Source organism: Phalacrocorax carbo, chromosome 17, assembly GCF_963921805.1.
Source record: "Phalacrocorax carbo chromosome 17, bPhaCar2.1, whole genome shotgun sequence".
Lineage (NCBI taxonomy): Eukaryota > Metazoa > Chordata > Aves > Suliformes > Phalacrocoracidae > Phalacrocorax > Phalacrocorax carbo.
The window spans coordinates 4194260-4217867 of NC_087529.1; the positions used below are offsets into that span (position 1 = coordinate 4194260).

At 37.2% G+C, this 23608-nt stretch overlaps 1 protein-coding gene across 2 annotated transcripts in view; it reads left to right on the forward strand.

Moving 5' to 3' along the window:
* BRIP1 (BRCA1 interacting helicase 1) overlaps positions 1–23608 on the forward strand; it is a 64400-nt gene that overhangs the window by 35411 nt on the left and 5381 nt on the right. For both annotated transcript variants that reach the window (XM_064468336.1, XM_064468337.1), the window contains exons 15-17: positions 6979–7138; positions 7923–8044; positions 21622–21734. In XM_064468336.1, the coding sequence (XP_064324406.1) occupies positions 6979–7138; positions 7923–8044; positions 21622–21734 (395 nt within the window). The remainder of the gene's footprint in view (positions 1–6978; positions 7139–7922; positions 8045–21621; positions 21735–23608) is intronic.

The following is a 23608-nucleotide window of genomic DNA, read 5'->3' on the forward strand; positions in this document are numbered from 1 at the left end:
GTGTTCGCTTTCAACCTCAAAGGACTTCTTGTTTGTTTGTTTGACTTTTTGTTTTTAAACTAAAGGTGGAAATGGAATTAATTACTGATTCCGTGCCACCGCATTGGCTTTAACCATTGTTTCCCCCAAATCTAAGAGCTCCAATAGTCCTGGAGGTCAGTTACCTACAGGATTCCAGGTCATTTAGTAGAGAGGCCTGGCAACCCTTTTAGTTCAGAGACCTGTCAAATAACTTGTGCTAATTCTGGATTTTTCCGAAACATCTTAGTTCTTGAAGAAGTTATTTTAATACAAGCCTGTAATAACAGTATGTAAATGATGTTAAAACGTGGGTGGAGTCTGGCCAGATACATTCTTCAGGGTTACCTTGAAATAACATGAATTTAAGGCCACTAGAGTTCAAGTGACGTACTAAATGCATTTATTTAATGACTGAAGTTATTTTGGGATTATCACTAATATAAAGACAGTTTCATTCTCTCATAATAGAAGTAGAACATTCAAGCAGGTATTTAGCCGTTGTGCTGAGCAGACTAGAGCTTTGAGACCAGTGGGAGAGTGGTTTGAACAAAAAGTTACAGCTGTAGCTAACCAGCTGACTCAGCAAACTGCCTCATCCTGGAAGCTTATTAAAGGTAATGCAATACCTATGGAATTAGGTACATTATAAAAACATCTGTGCCTTGAGATCATCAGAGGATTACTTTCATGGAAAATATGACGTCCTCTATCCTAATAGCTTGAATTTGCAGAAGGACCTGTCAGAGTGTACAGAGATTTTATTTTTATTTTTTACTGAAAGGAAGAGAGGAGGCAGCTGATGCAGACGTAGGTTGAATTGTCCTGTGGTACAGAAAGCAACCTGTACTTTTCTTTTTCCTTTTTTTTTTTTTTGCAGACAGCCCAAATAGTAGGAAACATTTCGTAGTAACACAAGAAAACTGCATTTCTTCTTGACATTCTCTCTGAATGTAAGGGTTTTCTGTGAAGAAAAAGCCTCTTATTTGTTTGGTTTTGATACCTATTGTTTTTCTGTCCAGATACAAGCACTGCATTGAAGGAAAAACATTTGCTAAAACTCAATGTATAAATTTGGTATCTGCACTCCTCTGCCTCCTCCACTCCACTGCCTCCTCCTATTGCTTAGATAAGATAAAAGCACTCACTGAAGGACTGAGTTACTCAATGTCTTGAAGCAAAACAGAGTTTATGAGATCAGTGGAAGAAGAGGAGAGGAAAGATACAGAAATTAATGTCTTCTGTTACTGAAGAAGATATAAATTATATTTGCATCTAGTATAAAATTTAAAGAAAAGCTATGTAAAATGTTGGGCACACTGGTGAGGCCTGTCTTAAATAGGACGTTTTTAAAGACTTTGGTTCATGCACATTCTTAGTGATGAAAAACTTTTAATTCAAAATTTTGCAACAAGCAAAAAATTATGTAATACTATTAAGTTTTATTGTTAGATGTTTGGAGTACTGTCTCTAAGTTATTTAGCTTTTTTTTGTTACTGAATCATTTACAATATCCATCAGTTGCAGATTTGTATCTCCTGTGGACTATTTTGTGATGTATTTTTTCTATTTTATAATAATGTGCTATTGAAATTGAAATGCTGGTAAGACAATGTGTTGCACACTTCGGAAAGATTTAGAACTGTATTAATGCATATTTAAAATATGCAGGGATACCTGTTTCATTTTCAGAAGTTTAAGTATGACTCAGATGAGAGTGGAAGAAGCACTAGTTTTAAAACTAGAGCACCTTGTGCTGGAAGAAAATTTGTTTTATTTAAATGAGTAGGCTTTAGTTTTGTTCCCTCATCCTAGCTAGATTTCTAGGCAGTTGGAATTGCCTTTAGATACATTTTCCTTATTTTGTGGTTGATATTGCGTACATGGGGAATTTATGGCTTTTTTTCACAATGTAAGACTGTGAAAGGACTAGAAGAGCACAATTCGGTTCGACAGGTTCTCGTCTCTCTCTGAATCTGATTATGGTTGCTGAAACAGTTGTTCATCCTGTACATGGAGAGAGGTGCAGCTGGATGCAGGTACATACCTCTGCAGCTTCCTAAAATGTTTCTGGTATAGCAAATTTAAAGAATAACAACTCTGTAAGACAGTTCCAAAGGTACGTAGAAAAAGAAACTGTTTAATGAGATAATCTGTAATTTCCCTAGTCAGTGCATTAGGCAAATAAATGATGTATTTCAGTTTTGTAGATGTAAAAGTATATTCTCCATCTGATGGAGCTGTGGGGGATTCCTATATGCCATGTTTGAAGTCCCTAATCTCCATGTCTGAGTGTTCTAGTTTAGTCTAGTTTCTCTTTGGAAATACTTTCTATAATCAGCTGTGGATATTCAGCAGGGAATGGCCCAGGCCAGCCTTTTCTGTTTGGTGTTTCTCGAGACACTTCAGGTTTTACAAACCATAGATGGAAATTATCTTAAGATGTATATGTTTGTATTACATTTTAAAAAACCAAAAGACACTACTGTGTAACATGGCCTTGAAACTAAAAGGAAAATGTTTGTATTATGAGACTTTTAGCTGCTTCTAAAACTGACACCACCTCTTCCTCACTCCATTTCATGTAAATGTAGAATTTTGGTGTCTGTACGTAGGTTGTGCATTAATGGACTCATAAGCTGATGTAAGAGTACACCACTATAGCAGAACTGTCCGTCTTGGTGTGTCACTTGTACATGTTGGCGGATTGGATGATAACCATGTTTTCTGCAAGTGGCTGCCCTTTTAGCCCCGAGCGTAGCATAGCCCTCTTAGTTCTACAAAAACAGAGTCTAGTGGAGCAAGTCCTGTTGCTCAGCCCGAGTTAGCTGTAGAAGTCTGTTTTCCATTTCTGAAGTTTTGTGCTGACTGCGTGTAGAACTTCTATTTGACCCTTCAGACACGTTTCCAGCCCACTGGAGACACACTTTGATTTGAAGCAGTGCTTATTCAAAAAGAAAATTCTCGTAGCAAACACATGAAGAGCTCTGCCTGGGAAAAGGCTTTTAGATCAATGTTAGTCCCTTGGGAATCTCTGACTTTTTGCACTAACAGTGGTGCCAATACTGTGATTTTTTATTAAGAAAAATCTAATGGCTGTTTCCTTTCTCTTCCCAACTACCCTTCATATCTGAATAACAATGAAAAGTGGAACTTCATATCATTAAAAAACTATTCTGTAGAAACAATATGAAAAAACGCACAAGTTTGGAGAAGTGGGTGTTTGAGTGTATAATGGCAGAGTTCTAAGAGGGTTACAAGATATTTGTGTAAATTTTGTGCACCTTGAAGTACCGTTTGTTCAGTTACTGTTATATAGACGTATGGGTAACAAGACAGCACATAGTTTTACAGGTGCACAGGAATATGCAATACAATTGTAACTGATAGTTATTATTAAATAGTTAATGGTTGTTAAAGTAGCCAGTAAAGCCAGAGTTATTTTACTCTTCTGTCAGGTGCTGCTTAGGTCATTATTCTTTTTGTCCTGTACTGCTCTTGAACATCCTTTCATATTTTTAAGTGTTCTATTGCTTCCCCAAGCATTTTTTTGATGGCAGGATTATTTCTGTGATGTCCTTTTACTGTGCTGGCAAGGTTGAAATTACATGAATCAACGCTAAAATATTTAAGGAATATACAATGTAAAGAAATCTAGTAGCAGGTGCTTGTAGCAGGACGAGAGCTAGGGAACTGTAAACCAGAATAAGGAACTCATCATGTTACAGTGTTGTCTGTTAGACCCTCCCTCATCTTGGGTATTTGCTGCTTCAAAAATCACCCTCAGGAGGTAACGAATACTGTAGAAAAAGTGCATCCCCAGCCACTTGGTTGCTGCAAGTTAACTCTTCAACTTTAAGGTGCTGGAAATTACAGTGAACTTGCCTTAGGGTAAAATACATTAAATGAATCTTTGGTCTTGCTTTATGACAAGGGAAACCCTTAATGCAATTGTTGGCGCTGTATAGAACTAAGTGGCAAATGGAAAGGGGCGAAGCTTTTCCTTTGTGGACACAGGATGAGAGGATTTTGCCGGGGAGTGCGACATGATGGCAAGAGATGTTGAGAAAACAGTTTCCCCCATTCCCAGAATTTAAGGGTGCTTCAAAAGCTCCCTAAAAGGGGGGTTGCTGGCAAAGATGAATGGTGAATCTAAATACTGAGCTCATAGTTTCTCTGGATCATAGCTTACAGGTGTCTTTAAATTGCAGAAAGGAAAAAAAGGGAAAAGCTATCAAAATAAACATCCTTCAGTGCATGGGAAGATGACAGATTCTTTCTAACAAGATTTTCTGCTCTCCTGGAGGAAGACCATTTGTTAATAAACCATTTGAGAATCCATTTTTAAGGGATTTAATAAAATATACACAGACTGCCTTCCACTGCAGAAACTATTATTCCCTTGGGTAGAAAAAGTGACTGACTGTGGGCATTAGTGGTGGCTTCCTGTGATTCCTGGCATTATATCTTGCTCCCATTTGCACTTTTTCAACGCGAAGTGAAATAATTTTTTATGAGAAACCTGCACTTGGTTTCTAGCTCTTATGAAGCATGTGTGTGTTCTATATTTTATTTATTTCTATTCAGTCATGTCCATAATTCTCGTTGTTTTAGTGTCTGTCTATAGCGTGGGTATTGTGTTTGTGCATACTTTCCTGTGTACAAGAGAGTTCCCATATCTAGCGAACTCCATCAAATGGAAGAGGTAGTAGGTTTTGTGCGAATTAAATGAATTGTTTGATTCTTGCCAAAGATTTTTTTAATGAATAATTCACACATTTCCATCAAAAATTGTAGGTTTTCTATTGTGATGGTTGCTGTCAATTAAACAAGAAATGTGAACCTGTTATGGTCTAATAGATACATACCTGGAGGGGCCAGGTAACCCACAAAAGAGAAAAGATGTTTTCTTAAGATTTGGAGGAAAGTTTTCTATTGTACCCTGTCTATATTTTCTTCCTGGCCCTCTTTTGTCGTGCATGGTAAACAGCAGGCAGTGCTAGAAGTGAAGTTAGCATAGATTGCTAAGTGAATGCCCAGGCAGACATTAGTTTCACAGAAGGAAGAATGAAATCTGGAAAGCTAATATTATTACAGTCACTGGCAGCTCTAACAGATCCCAAATGGATGTACTTAAAGGCATAATTTGTTTGATTATTTTCTTTACCAGAATTATCTCCATGTCATATCCAAGAACTGAAGGCATAGTGGCAGGCTGTGGATGGCAAGATGGACAGTCATTGCTCGGTCATACTATTATGACCTTTTATATAAAAGATTACAGACAAGATGCTGCCAGGAAATGACAGAGCTGGTGGAGAAGGGGGCAACAGTAGGACACACACATTTAGAAGAGATGATTTATTCCACAGTAACATTTGTATGTGTAGGAAACTGTTCCTACTGCTCATCACTTAGTCTTTCTGTGCTTGCTTGAGAATGGTGTCGCGTCACTAGTAAGCAAGTGTAATTCCCTGAATAGAGGCTCAAACAAAGCTGGTGAAAATTCAAGAATAACGTAGTATTTGTCCCCTCTGAACCACATGTACCCCAAAAGGAACCAATCCAAATGCTTAATGTCAGAGGAAAAGTTCAGGTCTTTAATGTTGAAAACACGGAATACGCAAGGGTTCTTGTAAACAGTTTCCTATAAATCTGCACGTTTTCCCTGTAAACTCAAATGTGACAACAATTAGTTACCATTAGTCCTGCTTCACAGTAACACTTAGACTGTGTGTTTGGATAATTTTGTAGCAATTTAACCATTCAGGATCCTGAGATCTTGGCTGGAGTGCATCAGAAAGGCAAGTGGGTTGGAGTTAAGGGTTGCTGTGGCTTTTTGAGCAATGAACTGGGGCAAGTGCAGGTTCCAGATGGAGCAGTTTATATAGCCTGAAGCAAAATCCTGAGAAAGGCTTCAGTGAGTGGAGATGAGGGAAGTACAGATGAATTAAGAGCATAACCCTTATCACAGAATCTGTGAGTTTAAAACCTCTGTACATCTGAACCTCAGTAACTCTTCCACACAATAGTTAGTGACACACTAATGATCACTGAACAGTAAAAGGAGTGAAATAAAGTATTCACTTCTGTCCATTGAGCCATATCTACTCAGTTCGTTCTCAAACGGGTTGGTTGCCTTGTGCTTGTCTTGAGGGCAGTGCTAGGCACCATCAGACACATGCGTCAATTGGAGTGACTCTTTTGATCCCTGTCTTTATCAAACTCAGTCTACAAATTGATGAGAAAAGGGCACGCAATGACTGCTAACTGCAAAATGACCCCCACACATCTGACTTCAGCTTCTGTGGTAATTTTAGACTTTGCTTTTTGCAATGCAATACATATTTTTATTACATTTGCACTAAATGTGGAGCAAGCTTATTCGCTTGCAAGATTTGAACATGTGCTGATTTGGAGTACAATGTACACAGTTCAGAATCTGGTAGATGTGGCAAAGCTGACAGGCCCTTCAAGAACACATCAGCACCTCCTCCCCCAACTTATCTGTGTGGATTTTAAAATATTGAAGTATTGTGGCAATTCAAGATAAAAAGGTTTGTTTCAAATTAATTTAGAATTTGTTTCCAGTCTTATTTATGGATCTCTTGCTTGGTAATCAGCAAAACAGGTAATTTCCATTTTTCTTTGAATGGCATTCCTCTTGCTTTAAGGAATACCAGAAGATGCACTTTAGTGACCATTATCATAGATTTAGAGAGTTTTTGCTTTGATAACTCAAAAATCTGCACTGTTTGTAATTATTAAAATCAGTGGCCAGCATGTTTACAAAGCGTTGCATGACTGTGCAACAGTGTAGGGTAGGGAAACTTGTATTCATAAATACGAAAAGTGAATAATATAGTTTCACTAAAATAAGTGTCTCTGTGTCCTTTATTTGACCAGTTCAAGTGACTGACCTTTCATTACAGCTCTCCTGGGTTGTTCTGTTTGTTTCAGCTGTTGGACAAATTAAAAGATCGCTGGATGCACACTGGCTTATGGAGAAACCTGGAGCTGGTTAAGACAGTCATTGCAGAGCCTCAAGGAGGGGCAAAGAGTGACTTTGATGAACTGCTGAAAATGTACTATGATGCAATAAAATGTAAAGGAGAAAAAGGTACGTTCTTCAGACATACAAAATAGTTGATTCACGTTCTTCAAGTTTAAAAAAATAAAAGATCCTTAAGTGCTTAACAATTAGAATAAGGTGTAGGTAAACAGATAAACTAACCTCAGCTTAGTAAATTATTCTAATAAATGAGGAAGATGAAGTGCTGTTTGTATTGCTGCATGAGGATATAGGGAAGAACAGGATGATTTGTAATCCTAACAGTGATAGCCAAAAATTAGCGAGCTGTGTAAGGATGGGCAATTGCGTGTCCGGCAGGGCACAGAGTGGCTTCTCAAAGAATCGAACTTATGGTACGTTGCATAACTGTGATTTAACAGACTATATTGCAGCCACTATAGGATTTCTTCTCAAAATACTTAGATATTAGTATAGAGAGCAAAGAATGCTAGAATGTCAAAAAATAAATATCATGATTTTTTGAGTGCAAGTTCTAAGACTTAAAATTTAAAATTTTGTAGTAGATACATATGGTTCTTGTATAACTTAATTATTACTGTATTATTTAAGTATTTATTAGTACTTACTACCACTGTATTGTGTAGAATTATTTTGCTAGTTGATATTCAAAATCACAATATCATTGATCAAAGTGGAGTTAATCTCATTCTTCTAACAAAGTAGTTTTGTATCCACTCACCTTTTCCAGACCAATACACAGTGCATTATGCTCTGTTGTGTTTAGCTTTTTAAAAGATGTTGGTGAAGCTTTCTTCTGGTACTCAGTTTGTCACTGGGAATGACTTGTATGTTCCTCTCTGGCTTGTTCAAGATGGAGCCCTCCTTATAGCTGTATGCAGAGGAAAAGTTAGTGAAGGCTTGGATTTCTGTGATGAGAATGCCCGTGCAGTTATAACCATAGGTATTCCGTTTCCAAATGTGAAAGACCTTCAGGTAGGATATCAATTGAAAGAGTCATACTTGATTTCTATGTCATGTTAAAACACAAAATATGCACAAATATTTTTTTTTTCTACATGTTTACCTCTGGACTCCCCTCAATCCCATTTGAATTCTTTGAGTTACCTTCCGCACAGGTAAGAGGAAGAACAGCGTAGCGCACCTTGCGGGCTCATGTATGTTGTTCCAAATAAATGCATATCATGCTAGATGTATTGCAAATTTTTACCTGACATTGCTAGTTAAGGCTATTGCGTTGTTAAAGTGCTCATTAACTTCACAGTCTGCCAAGCAAGAGTACGTGTTGCCATCTTCACTTGCCTGTTTTCATATGCCAAAACTGATGTCATTTGTATAGAAATGAAGCCACTTACTGTGGTGGGGCATTTGGTTGTGAATGTCTAGGATAAATGCTAGGGAAATACTGTTTTAAAGAAGGCGTTTGGATTGATCAAAAGGTTATTTCAGAAAATAGGTGGGAAGATAAAGATAGCTGTAGTGTAAAATCGTAATATATTTCACACACGACAATGTCTTTCACACACTAGATCGTTGGCTGTATTATGTCACCTTCCTAATCCCTGTTGCTTGCTTTAGTGTAATTCTGCATGGAACTTGCCACTTAAACTGAGAGTGGAATGGTAAACCTTTTCCAGGCTCAGGCTGCTTCATTAGCTTGAAATTTTGAGGTATGAAATTGTGACATAACATAATCTCTTCCTGGATACTGAGGATGTTATGTTTTTGATAATTCAAGCTTCATCTAACTTTAGGCAAAAACTTCTAAGTGCCTTCTAAAGATAGCATTCTGAAGTGCCTCCAATTACAGAAATTTGAGACTATTTGTATTTTTCAGCAGGTGGCCAAAGTAACATCCTGTCACTTGCACTGCTGTGTAATTGCGCACATCAGTTCTTCCTCCCTTTTGACTTCAACGGGACTTGTCTTATGGATAGAGGATCTGTTAGAATAGGCGCTTCATAGTTGAAGCCAAGCATTCATAAAGGAAAAGAAAGCCAATGAATATGGAAAAATGTTTTTCTAGACTTTCCTTCTACTTCCTGAAAAATAATATTTGTTATTGACTAGTTTGTAAGACCACTTTTTAGCGGTCTGTGCATGCCGCTTAGGCAGTCACCCCATTGCTGGCACACTTCTTCCCAGTGATAACAGCCACCGTCCCTGCTTTATTTTATGTGTAGCTTTTAGAGCTTCTTGGGACTACTTTGTGAAGCTAAGAAAGTAAGTGAAGTATCACAGAATACATAAATACCAGCAACAGCTGGTTTCACATTATTAGCAATGCCAAATCAAACAAGAAAATCATAGACTTGCACTTGAAAGCCCAAACTGACTCAGCTTTGGTTCGAGAGATATGTTCTGAGCTTAAGTGAACAACCAAAGACTTCTTTGTTGCCTACAGTGTGTGCCTAATTACAGCCCCGGTGGAAAAAAACCCACATCCTATAAGGACTAGTAAGGTTACATTAGTGGTGGCTGCCTAGTGCAATGTTCTTTCAATGTTTGCATAACTTTCTTGAAGCACTTATTGAGCCATAACATTTTTTTTTGTCTTCAGAAAATGTTGTACTTCAGGATACTTAAGAATAAAAACATTTACATTCAAAGAATATTTAGCACTCTTTCTAGAGTTAGAAATGTTTTGGTTTAGAAGCATACACTGAAAGGATATTTAGGAAATACTTGGTCAGTAATATGGCTGGAACTCTTAAAAGTTATTCCAAATGATTTCCAGAAAGTCAGTGTTTTTGCGTCCTAAATGACACAAAATTGAATTGAAGAGAGTATGTCACAGGTAAATTACGTTCACAGTGGATTAGGTTCCTTAGGATTAAAATAGTGTATTTGATTTTACCTTGAGTTCAATCAAATATGTAATATAATAGAATCGCAGGCAGTACATCCTATTACTGATAACCAAATTTAAAAAAAAAAATCTCAGTGTTGTGCTGAACTATTTTTTTTAATTAGACTGAAGAAAACCTCTAAATATTTAAGCAGGGATAGAAACACTAGCTGCCAAATTGCAAGCAGCTAAAGGTTTGAGTGTGTATATTTAGATGCGGGTAGTGCACAAAGCACCGCAGTGATCAATTCTAGATGAGAGAAGGGCATCACCAGTCTCTTAGCATCGGATCTGAGGAGCTGTCTGGTGCATGGCAATGCTCCTAGAATAACGCATGGGGAAATTGTTTTTATTGTAAACGAAGAACTGGTATTCAAAGTGATATCCAGCTAGCAGTACTTCCCTTCAAATTTGTCCAGGGCTTTAGATTTTTCAGATACCCCAAAAAGTTCTGGTTTAATGCACGTTTCTTTGACCATGTCAACTGGGTGAAAAAGCATAGCGTGAAGGATAGTCACGCTGTTCACTGAAGAAAATTAATTAGTGGCTTTGTAGAAATGTATGCGTAGGTATAAGAGGGATTTGGAAGATTAAGTATCTTTTGCAGCGGCACGTCATCTCAGGAAGGGAATTGGAATTATGTTTTTGAGGAAAACTGGCTGTTGACAGTGAAGATTGGCATGTAAAATGAAAAATAAAGAAAAAGTGATAGAGGACACGTGACATGACACCAGTTTTCACTTAGAACTATTCTTTTTGTATACTTCTGGGAGAGCTGATCCAATAGTATCGCTTCCCAGAATGGAATGAAACATATGTAATAAATAAGGGTACAGAAATGTAAGTGCTACATTTTAAAAAAAATTGTTAACTTCCTGTAAAACCGCTGTGATGTCCTATTTTGACCAGTCTGTGTGTATTAGCAAATGCAAAATGTTGTTTGTTACGTTAGTCCCGCTAGACCAACAGATCTTACCTGAACATTAGAAAGGAAACAAATTTTATTCCTGTACACTTGAATTCTTCTAAACACTTTGGAGTTATCTTCAGTGAGTAAAGCTTCATAGAACTGGAGGAGGATTACTTTGTCAATAAGGAAAAAAAAAGGTGCATGAAACTTGTAGGGTTTGGAAAGGATGCTGTAAATCACGCTGTCATGTAGCAGGTGGTTATTAGTATTGCCTGCAATGAAAAGAGATTCTTTATTAATTAAAGACAATTGGGTGGGTATAGTTAAGGCTTAACCTGTTGTCCTAACCAGTTGGAGTTTGGCTGGCTGTGTTACTGTTTCGTTAGCAGTTAGAATCCAAAAGTCACAAGCCCAATTGCCGGGGGTTAAATTATGCTTGTGCTATGCTGCTTATGATGCAACCTCATCTTCTAACCATACTTTCATAATCAGATCTAAATCCTTTTGGAACTGAGGTGGGAATAGGGTTGGGTTTTAAAGTGCAAGCTGATGTTCAGATACTCCTTGTGTTAAACAGTAGATATAATTTATGATACAACTATCGGGAAGAATATGATTACCGTATTTTATTCAAATACCTTTTCCTATTCAGGACTGTTTTCAATGCATATCAGTAGTGCCTGTCATAGTAAGAAGATATTAATTCTCCCTTCCAAGTACAACCGAGTCACTTTCTTTTAGGGTGGCTGATTTTATTTTAAATATTTCTCCTTACTAACAGGTTTTTCTATTGGAATTCCTTTTTTCTCCTGGGGTTAGAAGAATCCAGATTTTTAACATTAGACAATACTGTACAGTTTTATCTTTTTTTGTAGGATACCTTAAATTCCCAAACAAAGCAGTTAAAGTTTATAGGATAATTAAGACATTTTCTGTTATGATATAGTCCATTGGTGTTTCTTTAGATTTTGTAGGCTAAAAGAGAACTGATTAAAACCTGGAAATTTTAAAACTTCCAGCTTTGCAGTTTTGGGAGGAGCTTGAATTTTGAGCAGACAGAAGAAAATTCAGAACACAGTGACACAAGTCAAGTTAGACCTTTATAGACATAAAACTGAAAGCAGGTACATCTGTTGCTTTTACATAGCAATAGGAGCTTAGTAGATAGACGCAATAAAGAAACTGATAAGGTGATTAATAATGACGTCTCTCTAAAAATAGGAAATGCAAGTGATTAACAATTCCCTTGGAATATCCGTGAATGATATACTTGTGGGATGGGTTTAAATCACTAAAGTGCTCCACTTCTACATGAAAATACACTCGCATGTCTGCTTTTTGGGTTAACAAAAGTCCTCTTAAGACCCAATTCTATAACCCCTTACTCCTTCACATAGCTTTTACTTGTGCGAGTAATCCCTTTAATACTTCTCGGACTGTGCACAGTCATAAGGGTTTGTAGAATCATACCTTTGGAGACCAATATTTTATGTTGGCAGTTTGATGTTGGCTCATCTCCACTAATATTACTTGTCTGTGATCAACCTGCTTTCTAAATATATTTTATGATTTGTAACTTGATGCTAATACCAGTGAACTGTAATATTAGAGAACATAAATAATGTGTCAGAAAAAGATGTGTAATCCCATATACATGTTATCCGACGCAAATATACTGTTCGTTAACTTCTGTTATATATTTTGAATTGTAGCGTTTTGGATCCAGACATCAGTCTTTACTTGGGCAAGAAACTCATTGTCAGGTGTGATGTATAATATCCAATTTTATTTTCTCCATATGTTTGTGCTAAATATATGCCACAATTTCTAGTATTAAATGGCAAGTATTTGGTCCCCTTAAGGAACTGTATGCTTTTATAAGTTACCTTTTCTGTAGAACCTTTAAAGAGTACAATTTAGTTTCACTTAAAAATTTTAGGCACATAGTATCTTCCATTCACTCATTTTTACAGAGAGAAGAGTTTAAAACGCTTTTTCAGTGTTAGGGAGAAAGAAATGTTTACGGCTCAGAAGTGTGCTTGATAATACACAATAGCAATTTAAGAAAAAGAGGCCAAAACCCTAATTCTGTGCTATTGAAAACGGTTTCATATTGCTGAAGAATCAGGTTGCTAAAGCAAAATATATAAAAGAAATGCTAAAGTATCGCTTTAAGCTATGGTACTCTCAATGGTAGGGTTTGGCTCTAGTAAAGCAGGAAAATTTATTTCAGAGCCAAAAATGACTGCTTTGGCTGTGACCAGGATTTCCTCTGCCCACCTCTGGGACCTGAAACTGGAGGTAGGAAAATCTGATTTTGGAGCCAAGCGTGACTTGTTTAGTTCAAGTCATAATTTACTGTTCTTACCTCGGGGACCTGAAAATAAAGGAACTCGCTATGAAATGTTGATAATGGGCGACTCTGAAGTGCAAGCATTAAGCTAACTTTCCCGGAGAGCATTTCTTCACTTCCACCTTTCCAGATGCTTTTGATCGTAGTACAGTCGAGTGTACTTAATCATGTAACAGCCAAGAGAACTGTACCAAAATAGAGAGGAAAATGCAGTCAAACCCTTCTACGTCGATAGGTGTGCAAGGAAAATAAACTTGATAAGGCCAGGATTTCTGCGCAATTCCAGTACTTGAGAGCTGTAGCTGACTTTGCCATTAGTGAGAAGTATTCCCCATAGCTGCTATAGGGTGAATATGAGCTACGATGGCAAATACTTTCTGTATTGTTTCCAGCAACGTAATTTGGGAAACCTGATGGAACGCGTCATTTCAATGACAATTTTCTGGGTTACGTGTAGCTTAATGATACAAAGAGTTTGCAGCTATCAGGCTGAAGTTTCTCTCTCCTTTCTTGAGAGCTCAACAAATGGAGATATTTGTATAATTTCAGAATAATGGCATTTTTTTCTGAACATTCAAGTTAATTTCTAGTCCTTGTGGCAATTTTTAAGCCTATATGCTTTTTCTTCCTTGAAAGGAGGAAGAATTCTGTGCTGAAATAAATCCTTTCTTGTATCCTGTATTCTAGGAAAAGAAAAATTTCTAAGAAAATTATTGTTGTTTTAGATGTTTAACCTATGTTGAGAAACATACCGTGTGCTGTATGAATTCCATCATGGCTTTGGAGCACTTGAAAAATATTTCCACTTATCCAAAATAAACTATTTTTTTTAAATATGGGCAAACTGGTACAGAAAACCACATTTTTATGGGAAGATCATTGTGTTTGTCTTCAGTAGAATTTGAAAATCCCCTGTGAAGTTAAGAATTTTTTTAAAGATATAAGACTGACTGTTCTGTTATTGTTGTGATTGTTGGAAGCAGGCTGAACGTTCGAGCAACCTTGCCATGACTTCCCAGTCAAATCTGACAGTCACTGTAAAAGCCTTAAGACACAGTATGTGCTAGCATTTTCAGATGACCTGACACCAATACGATTTAAATAGTTGTAAAAAGTGAGTAATTTATCTTTTTTTGTTTGTTTGTCTGTGTTAATGTCTGGCTGAGCCTGCACCACTTTTACTTTCTTTTCATTCTGTTACTGGGAAAAATTTATGAATATGAAGTGGGGAGCAGAAAAACACTTCTGGAACTTTCACAGGAAAGCCAGACATGATGGTATATTATTTAGTGAATGTTCTCTGAGAGGGAAATACTGAATAGGGTAAAAGTGCAATGTGTGTATATGTATATATACATCCACATACACTAACACTTGTCCTTGTTCCATGCCCTGCTTCATATTCAATTTTATTTTGTATTTTAATTGCAAAGTAGCTTTTTGAAACAATCAAGGATATAAATAAGAAATATACTTACATCACTGAAATGTGCAGTGTTATGCAGCAAGCCTCCGGATGTTAAATAACAATTATCTAGATGATATACTTCTAAATCTTGTAAAAGAGCATGCTTTCAGATTATTCAGCCAGAGTTGTTCTTGTCTCGCAGCGGTACACTGTAAATGGTTGCAATCTGCTGTGATACTGCTTACTAAGGGGTAATGCAGTGTGCAGAATCGCATCATAACAAGATGACTGGCTGGATACTCCAGATCTCCATCGCTTGTGTTCTTTTCCCCCAAAGGAAAATGCCAGGAGGTATAACTACCCGTGTTACAAAAACAAACAACAACCAACCAAACCCCCAAAACAAACTAACGAAAACCCCAACCGACAAAACCAAGCAATGCATTAAATCTGTGGTGGTGTGGTAATTTCGTACATCAGTTTGAAGCAGTAATCTATCTCAAAAGCCTTTCACTTCCCACTTTTCCAGAAATAAGAATGGTTGTGAAAAGTCAAAGCCATCCACACTCTTCTGACATCCAACAGAAATTGTGATAATTAAGAAAAAGATACCAATGACAGAGGCTTAATTTGTGGGAGTAGCTTTTTTTACAAGCCTATGGAATACAGCATTCCTGTAGCTAAGAAGGGTAACGTTTAAGTTCAACTTCACGTGTAAGACTAGCGGATGGCATTTCTCTTCTTCTGGTGCAAGGCTAATGTCAGAGTGTGGGCACAGATCACAGAAATCATCCCTGAATATATCTGGAAGTTAAGCCTCTGGATAAATAATACAGCGAATAAAAACTTTTCCTTTACGTTTAATAGTTTATTTTTCTGATCCATAAAAAATTCCAAAGTGATTTTCTTGTGTTTATCTTGTCCTTAGCAAGTAGTGCTGACCTTTAAGTTTTTACTTCACTGTCAAAGTACGTTGAAAGCTTTAAAAGTGAAGCTATCACCTTGGGGATTTGTAAGGATGACTGACACTTACCACTTCACCTTAGACGCGGTGGCGCTGAGCGTATGCCGCAGCGTTGTACCTCAGGGGAAGCTGTTTGATTTTTTTTCACTTCTGCTTCACTGGAAATGGATTGAATTTTCTCTTCAGAGGAGAGTTTTGGTTGCATTAGATTTTAATCAAGTCACTTGTTCGCAGTCCCTCAAAGCTTACAGGACTGAGATGAGTAGATGGGCCTGAGGTGAACGTGCTACAAGATTTGTCAAACCGTAAAACTTCCAGATCTCTGAGATGCCACATGGTGTAGTTGACAATACTAAAAGTGTTCAGCGGTTACAACGTTACATAAGCTTCCCACCTCTCTAACACTGGGATTGAGTGAGAATACTGGGGAAGCGTTTAGTCATAAAATACCGTGTGAATTCAAAATAAGAGAAATACGGCTTTGCCCAAGGTGGTAGCGCTGGTTTTCTGCCCCAGAAGATGGTATTGGCCAGTTAGTAGGCTCTAATAGACAGCAGTTTGCTGTTGGGTTGTTTGGCTTTACTTTTTGAAGTCATATTTTAAGTTTTCGGACTATGGGGAAACAAGCTAGCGGTGTTTTTCTGTATATAGTTTATTTCGTGCCACCTTCCTGGGTTTTTTTCCAGTTTCAGTAACTTTTCCTAGTTTTGATTATATTATTGTTCAGGCAACAAACATCTAAATCCCATGGATGCTCAGTATCTTTTCAGGTGCACTGTTTGGGTTCAACGTTCTGCAAGATACAGCTAGTCTGAGATCTGCAGAGATGTTATTTCTGTATTTTATTCAGTATTATCTGGGGAAGGCAAATTTTTAAGCGCGCATGGAAATTTTCAGGCAGAAAAGGTCACCTGGACTATTTTTAAGCTTATGTGGCTTTGATGCACGATCTCTTGATTGGAGTTGAAAGCCTCTGTGAGGGGCAGCCGCTGGAGGGCGGCAGGTGCAGAGCTCAGCCTCGCAGGGATTCGCCTGCTGAAGAGATCCTGGTAGGATGGAGCTGTGTCAGAGCGTCTTAAAGATAACGGAGCAGTGCAAAGTATTGATCATGTCTCTAGCTGACAATGTCTCACATTATGTATGGTATTGCTGTGCTCACGGTTTTGGGGTTTTGTTGTTTCTTTAAAGAAATACAGTATTTGTGTGTGAAAGCAGAAGGCAGTGTTATATTTGTGTCTGGTGACCATCTTTAGGTATATGAGGTGGTTAGAACAGCCTTAATAAATTATTGTCCTATACAGAATCTCTTTTCATACTGTTTTATATGTATTAACACTGCACTTGGAATGCTTGGAGCATTTAAAGATAACGTCCTGCCAATAATTTTTTTCCTGTGGGCTAATAAATTGAGACGTTGTGTTTAGATACAACTTTTAGTAGCTCTACTGAGGAGTGAGGATGTTTGAAGCATATTCTACAACTCACCCAGGTCTTTACATGTGCGTTATTTAGTCTTAAATCTCACAGATGTTGTTACTGATTTTGAAGTGAGGGGGGACCAGTTAAATGCTGCACTATTTAATGCTACTTCTATTTAAGGATTTTCAGATGTAAAAGAAAAGCAATGGGTACTCCTGTCTTTTACTTTCCATGCACTTACAAGCTTTTATGATCACTTGGCATTCGTCAGGAGGAAAGTAGATGGCAAGCGTGTTCTTGAAGAATTCTAATTATTGCTTTTTCAGGTGGAAGAGAGACTCTTAACAGGACACATGAGATTTTCAGGACGGTAGATTTCCTTAAAAACCATTTTTATGTCTTTTTTGGGGGGTGGAAGCAGGGTATTTTTTGCTTGTTTGTTCTTAGGAGGAGGGGAATTACTAGATGTTAAACATGAATGTGCCTTTTAAAGTCTTTTGGATGACATGAGCAATGGTCTTTGTTTTCATTACTATTTTTCCTCATATAAAAGCAGAGAAACAAGTCAATGGAATGCCAGAAAGTGTTCATATCCATTTTCTGATTTTTTTTCTTTCCGTGGAGGATAGATGGAGGAGAGTGGTGGCAAGCGAAGGGCATGAGCTTACACATGTATGTGTACATGTACCTCCCTACACGTGTGCATGTATTGCCACAGTTCCAAGTTTACTTGCCTTTTCCCTTTCCACAGTTGTCTGTCTTTAACCTGGGCTGTCACAACACTGCTAAGTGCTGATGTAGAGAGAAATGCAGGTTTAGATGAGGGCTCTGTTTAACTGCTGACAATAGTGCCATTGTATTAATGAATTTCTGTCTTGTCTTTAGACTTCTGGGTAATCTGGTTTGTAATCCCACAGGTGACAAACCGGAGGTCATTTTTAATCTACCAGAGAAAATGGGAGACAGTTGAAGATGTTTGTGAAGTGATTTCCTGTCAGAGAACAGGACTGGCTTGCTAACTATTAGTAATAGCTCAGGATTTTTTTGTTTGTTTTTAGAAAGCAAAGTATAGCACTACGTTTGGTTAAGTAATGCATCTAAAAATTATCTCGAAACTTTGCCAGAGGAAGTAAAACCAAACACAGCTGCATTTTGCTGATCTAAATGACACAAAATAAAAAATTATGTACTGTGATTTAGCCCATTCAACCTTCATATTGTGATACTGGCACTCATAAATAGCTTTACAGTACTCTGATTACGAATGGTAACTGCCCCAAATGCACGTTCTCCAGTCCTGCCGGGCTTTGCTCTTTAGGGCTAAGGTCCTCTTCTTTGGCTGAGATAAGGTGATGTGGATGCACGTCTGCTGGACCATCTGCTTGCTTCTACTGAAGTAAAATTTTTAAAAATCAATTAATTGTGTAGCACAGTAGTTTTTATTCTTTGTAGGTTAAATGCTTTCTCCTTTAAACTTCTGAACAGGTAAATTAGCTTGTAGGACGCTGTGCAGAGCTTGACCTGAAGATACCTAAAATGTACTGAGATTGCGTTTCACGTTTCCTTATCTCAGTTGTAATTATGACTGCAAAACAAGGAGAAGCTCTAGATTTACAGAATGGAAGGAACTCAGTTTAAAATTAAAGCACCATTTTCTCCTTTATTGTCTAACCGTTGATTGTTCTGTAGGAACAAATAGATCATAATAAATTGATATTGGTATACCTTGCTGTTAAATATAGCCATGTTTTTGTTCATTTTGAATAAATCTGGTTGTCTGGCGTGTTGCTAAAAAGGCGTGCTGCAGGCTTCTGTATCTGAATTTGCAGGTCATTTTGGGGTTCAGAAATAAGCTCTGGTTTTTGAGCTAGTCTTCTGAGCTTCGTACCATGAGCTGACTGATACAGTCCATGGTCATCACAGTATAACCCCACTTTATGTACTTACATATCACTTGAATCCTGAATAAGTCTGAGCTTCGTGTGATGCAATGTTACCACAGGTAACTTTTTTTGGTGGTTTGTCAAACACTTAATATCTAATACAATTAATGTTGTTTAATGTTGTTGTTGTCATCAAAGAAAAACTTGTGTTGCTAATTTTGACGGAAAAATATGCTTGAAAATTATTTTGAATGATAGCAGAAACTGCCTCAAAATATTTTTCCAAGTCATTAAAAAGGCATTTGTGCATGGCATTTATTTTTTGCCGATATTTCTCAGATAATATTCTGTACTGAAAGATGTCGAACTAATTAAGCAGTAAAAGAACGAGCAGTTAGCAGGTATAATGTTGTTAGACTTCAGTGAATGTGAATGTGACCATGACCTCCCAGATAGATCAAAGACTAATCTGTCTGACAGCTACAAGATGGCAGAGCTTGCCACGGGCCTTCTGCTGCTGCCTGCTGAAGCTATTTGTCCGTAAAGCATGCCTGATAGCTAAGAGTATATTTTTAAGGATGAACAGGTAAAAGTAAAAGGCTGTCTTTTGACATTTTAACTAATCCCTTCTAGCCTGTGGTTTACTGCACATTTAGGATATTTGCTAGCAGGAGAGACTGTCTTTTTCACATATGTAACATGTCATTTTGAATTGGGCGTTACTTTGATGCTTGATAATGTAAGAGTTATACAATGAAATAGATTCTGATTGCATTAAAATGACGTGCCCTGGCCTTTTACCTCTAGTAGACTTCTAATGAAAACTGAACTCTCAGCAATGTAAGCTGTCATCTCATGCTGAGACATGATCATTTAAGTGAGAAAACAGAATATTTATTTTCGGTTAATTGTTTTTTAATTAAGATAAAGATACATTTTAAAGATAGATTACACATTTAGACCAAGAGAATATGGATTTTCATATGATTTGAGAAATGAGATGTCATTGTTGATGTGCAGTGTGAGCAGTATATGTTTGCACAATGCTAACATGTATTAGAAGAATGCAAAAGCATTGTATTTCATTCACAGGGTAACGGAGTATAATGCAGGTAATCCGGCTGGTTTGTGTTCTCCTCAGTGGTTTTATGCACATAATTAAAAATGTCATAGTTTTTGTCAATGTAGAGCACATGACTAGTTATACTGTTTTGAACACACTGCTCGCAAAGTAAGAAACTGTGGTAAAGCTACATTTGTTACAATTGGCCAAAATCTTACTGCTAACAGAAATTCTTCAAAAGAGGAGGTTGTTAGAAAACGTACCAGGAGTAGAAGAAAAATGCAAAGTATGGACGGACAGGAGTATATTGTCATTGGTTACATTTTTTAAGACTTCAGTGAAATTTTCCAACATCGTACCTCATTTCAAAGGGTGAGGGGTACCCTTTTGTTTCTCCAGGTAGTATTTCCCTTCGTGGAAATGCACAGATATGCTTAAGTTCCTTCTTAAAGAATGGCTTTAATGTTCATACATCTTCTGCTTTGAAAATTACAAAGGAAACCTCACATGCCAGTCAATAAATGCTGAGTGACTGGAACAAATATTAAATCTGTGAAATCAAACTGAATTTACTTTCTGGCTGTAAAGATTGAATTTGTAAATTTGACAGGCAATTTAAAGGGCATAAGTACATAAAATAAAATTTCTTATCCAAATGCAACTTGAAAGTTACCTGTCAGAAGAGGTTAGAAGTCTGCTGTTTTCTCTCCTGAAGCGTGTCCTTTCACTTGTCAGTTTAGAAAGGTTAATACTGTACAAAAGAGCAATGGAAAGACCCTTTTTGGTGTAGTTTTATGTTTGTTTATTTGAAAAGAAATCAAATTCAGTCCCCCCCTCCCAATAATAATAAATTATTTTGATATATGATGGAACTGTGTATCATGTCCAAATACAAATTCTTGTTCAAATTCAGATCAGGCATTGTATATTATCCATATGGTTGGAAAGGAGGGGGAGGCAGGGGGTTTCTTTTGCAGTTGATATCGGATCTGCTTTTGAAGCAGCCAGGAGAGAGCATGTTTTTTGGTTTTTGTTTGTTTGTTTTTAAAAAAAAAAAGTGTGCTCTTTTCTGCCTTATGCTAGCCCACGGGCCTGCAAACCTTAGCTGCCACCTTTGCTTCACATTTAGCCAGCGAAATGTTTGTTTCCAAACTGCAGAAGGTGGTGCCAAGCTAGGAATTGGAGTTGGTGTTGCTGACTTCTGGTACTTTGGTGAAGCCACTTTGCCTCTGAAGTACATTCTTAGCTTCTGTAGAAGAAGGGGTTATATTTGCTTAACCCTCACTTGCGAAAAGTATGGTCTGGTCCCAGCAATGGATTAGGCGTCAGTGTTGGTGATAAAGGAAAGGATAAAGATCTCCTTTATATCATTTACTTCCAGATGAGCAAATAAAACTGTGGTCTAGTTCATTTACTTGTATCTGGGTTTTTTGCCTATATGAACAGCTTATTCTTCTCTTTTTAGCACAGAGATTTGGGTAAGTGTGTAGAGGCTGTGTTATTACATATCAATTATTGGAATAGGTCACACGTTAAGAATAACTTCAGAAGGGTAAACGCCGTGATTGGTTAGTATGCAAAATACAAAGTTGAGACACTGAAGCACACATTACATGTTCACTTAATCAATGTTCGCTTGTTTTCCCCTTTTAGAATATTTCCTTATCAACATCATTATTAAAAACAATATTATTTCTATCTTAGGTTGAATTAAAGAGAAAGTACAATGATCAGCACAAAAATACAAGAGGCCTTCTACCAGGGAGTCAGTGGTATGAAATTCAAGCTTACAGGGCTCTGAACCAAGCCCTGGGAAGGTGAGATAAACTGAACATACTGAAAAATACATATATTTGTAGAACTTGTTTTGCTACATCTTTAAGGATTAATTCCTCCCTGTTAACACAAAGGGTCAAAAACCTCATATTGCAGAAATCAGGTCTTCAGCTGTTCTGTACTGGCAACTGTCTGGTTTTCAGTCTGTTGTGCACTTGAGCGTTGTTACAATTCAGAGGTTTTGTTTTACATTCAGAATCCACTTCAGTTTGGTTGCAGGTTCTATTGCCTATAGTCCAGATACACAGAAAGAAAAGCATTTGCAGAGACAAATAGCTCTTAAGCTTATAAATGAAATGGAAATTCTTAGGTCTTTTCAAAAGTACTAATTGTTCACACTCTTGGTGGGCTTGGAACAGTTGTTTGATGTTTAGCCTACAAGTATTTTTGAAAGGGAGAAATAGCGGGGGTTTTTCTCAGACCTTTGCAAAAGGTCAATTCAATTATCGTGCTCACTGATCTCCTTCCAGGTTTAGAAGTGGTATAGCTTACTTTCTCAAATGAAGAAATTCTCCCCAAATTTTAAGAGGATAGAATTAATTCATCCTTCTGCAACAGAATTTAGCATATACGTAGATAGATACAGGTGTCTGTCATCCACAGCTATCATAGATGGCGTACATCTGTCGGATACAGAGGCACAGGCACAGATTTATCGATAAGAGGAGAAACATCAGCTGGAAGACACTTGTTATTTGAATTAGACCTAATACGAATGTGATGGCATAAATGAAGGTTTAGAAAGAAAATTGAGAGAAAATAGTCTATATTACTAAAATCTCATTGTAAGTTCTTGTTGTTACAGGTCTGATTTCTTAGATTCGTCTTTGGAGAGTAAAAGCACTAGTTAAAATTTGTTAAGAATCTTAGTTGTGAAATGCGAGTAATAAGAAATGAATTAGAAGTTTTGTCACTGTGAAATAAGTTTTAACTTAAATCTGGTTTTAGTGAAAATTGCTTGTTGTATAATTTATCATTTGAATGAAATTATGCTAGGCTAAACTTAAATTGAAAAAATAGACTTCCATTCTGACATAAATATATAAATTGTGTATAATACCATTAGACAGAGCCCTTACTAAACTGAGATTTGGCGAAGGATGACAGTGTATGATGACTGTCATCACATACACATAAAACACATACACATAAAACCAGAACAGTCTGCTAAGCTGATGCTAAGTTATGTAGCAGAGAGGCAAGCTTCTTACTGCAAAGACGCCTGCAGGGATAGAAGTGAGCAGAAGCATGATAGTCTCCAATCTAGCACTTTTCTCTTTATTTAGTGCTGTTACATTAGATGAAGTAACACAAGCCTGTGCGATGGAATAGCAGCCTTTGGGACTGTAACAGATGGTGTGCATGGCCAGGTGACAGTCACGCTGTGAATTCCTTGCAGTGCTGCTTTTTCTAAAAGTCTGGGATATGTCTCCAGTGGGCATAACTCATTTAAACTGTGAGTTTAAAGAACACTTATTAAAGCAATGAAAAAATGAGAAGCTAGAAGAAATCTGTTTCTTAAAGGTGTTTTGGTAGCTTTTCTTATCGTGTAGAGGCTTCAAATATAAATAAATAATATTTCCTTGGAGAGCCAGCCTTGCCATTCCCATTTTAAAGCCCTGACTGATACACTTGTGGCTTTATGTACATCTGTACATTTCTTCAAAAGTTGTCCTTTTCTTGCTTGGTGGGGATAATAATCCTAAACTAGTACTGACAGGTTTTTTTTCCATATTTCATTTATGTTATCACTGTTCTTTAATAATGCTTTTTTGGCAGGCAGTATAGAAATCCAAATAATATGAAAAATAATATCAATGCATGTGAAGTGACTATGGGATTATTTCTGTAGGCC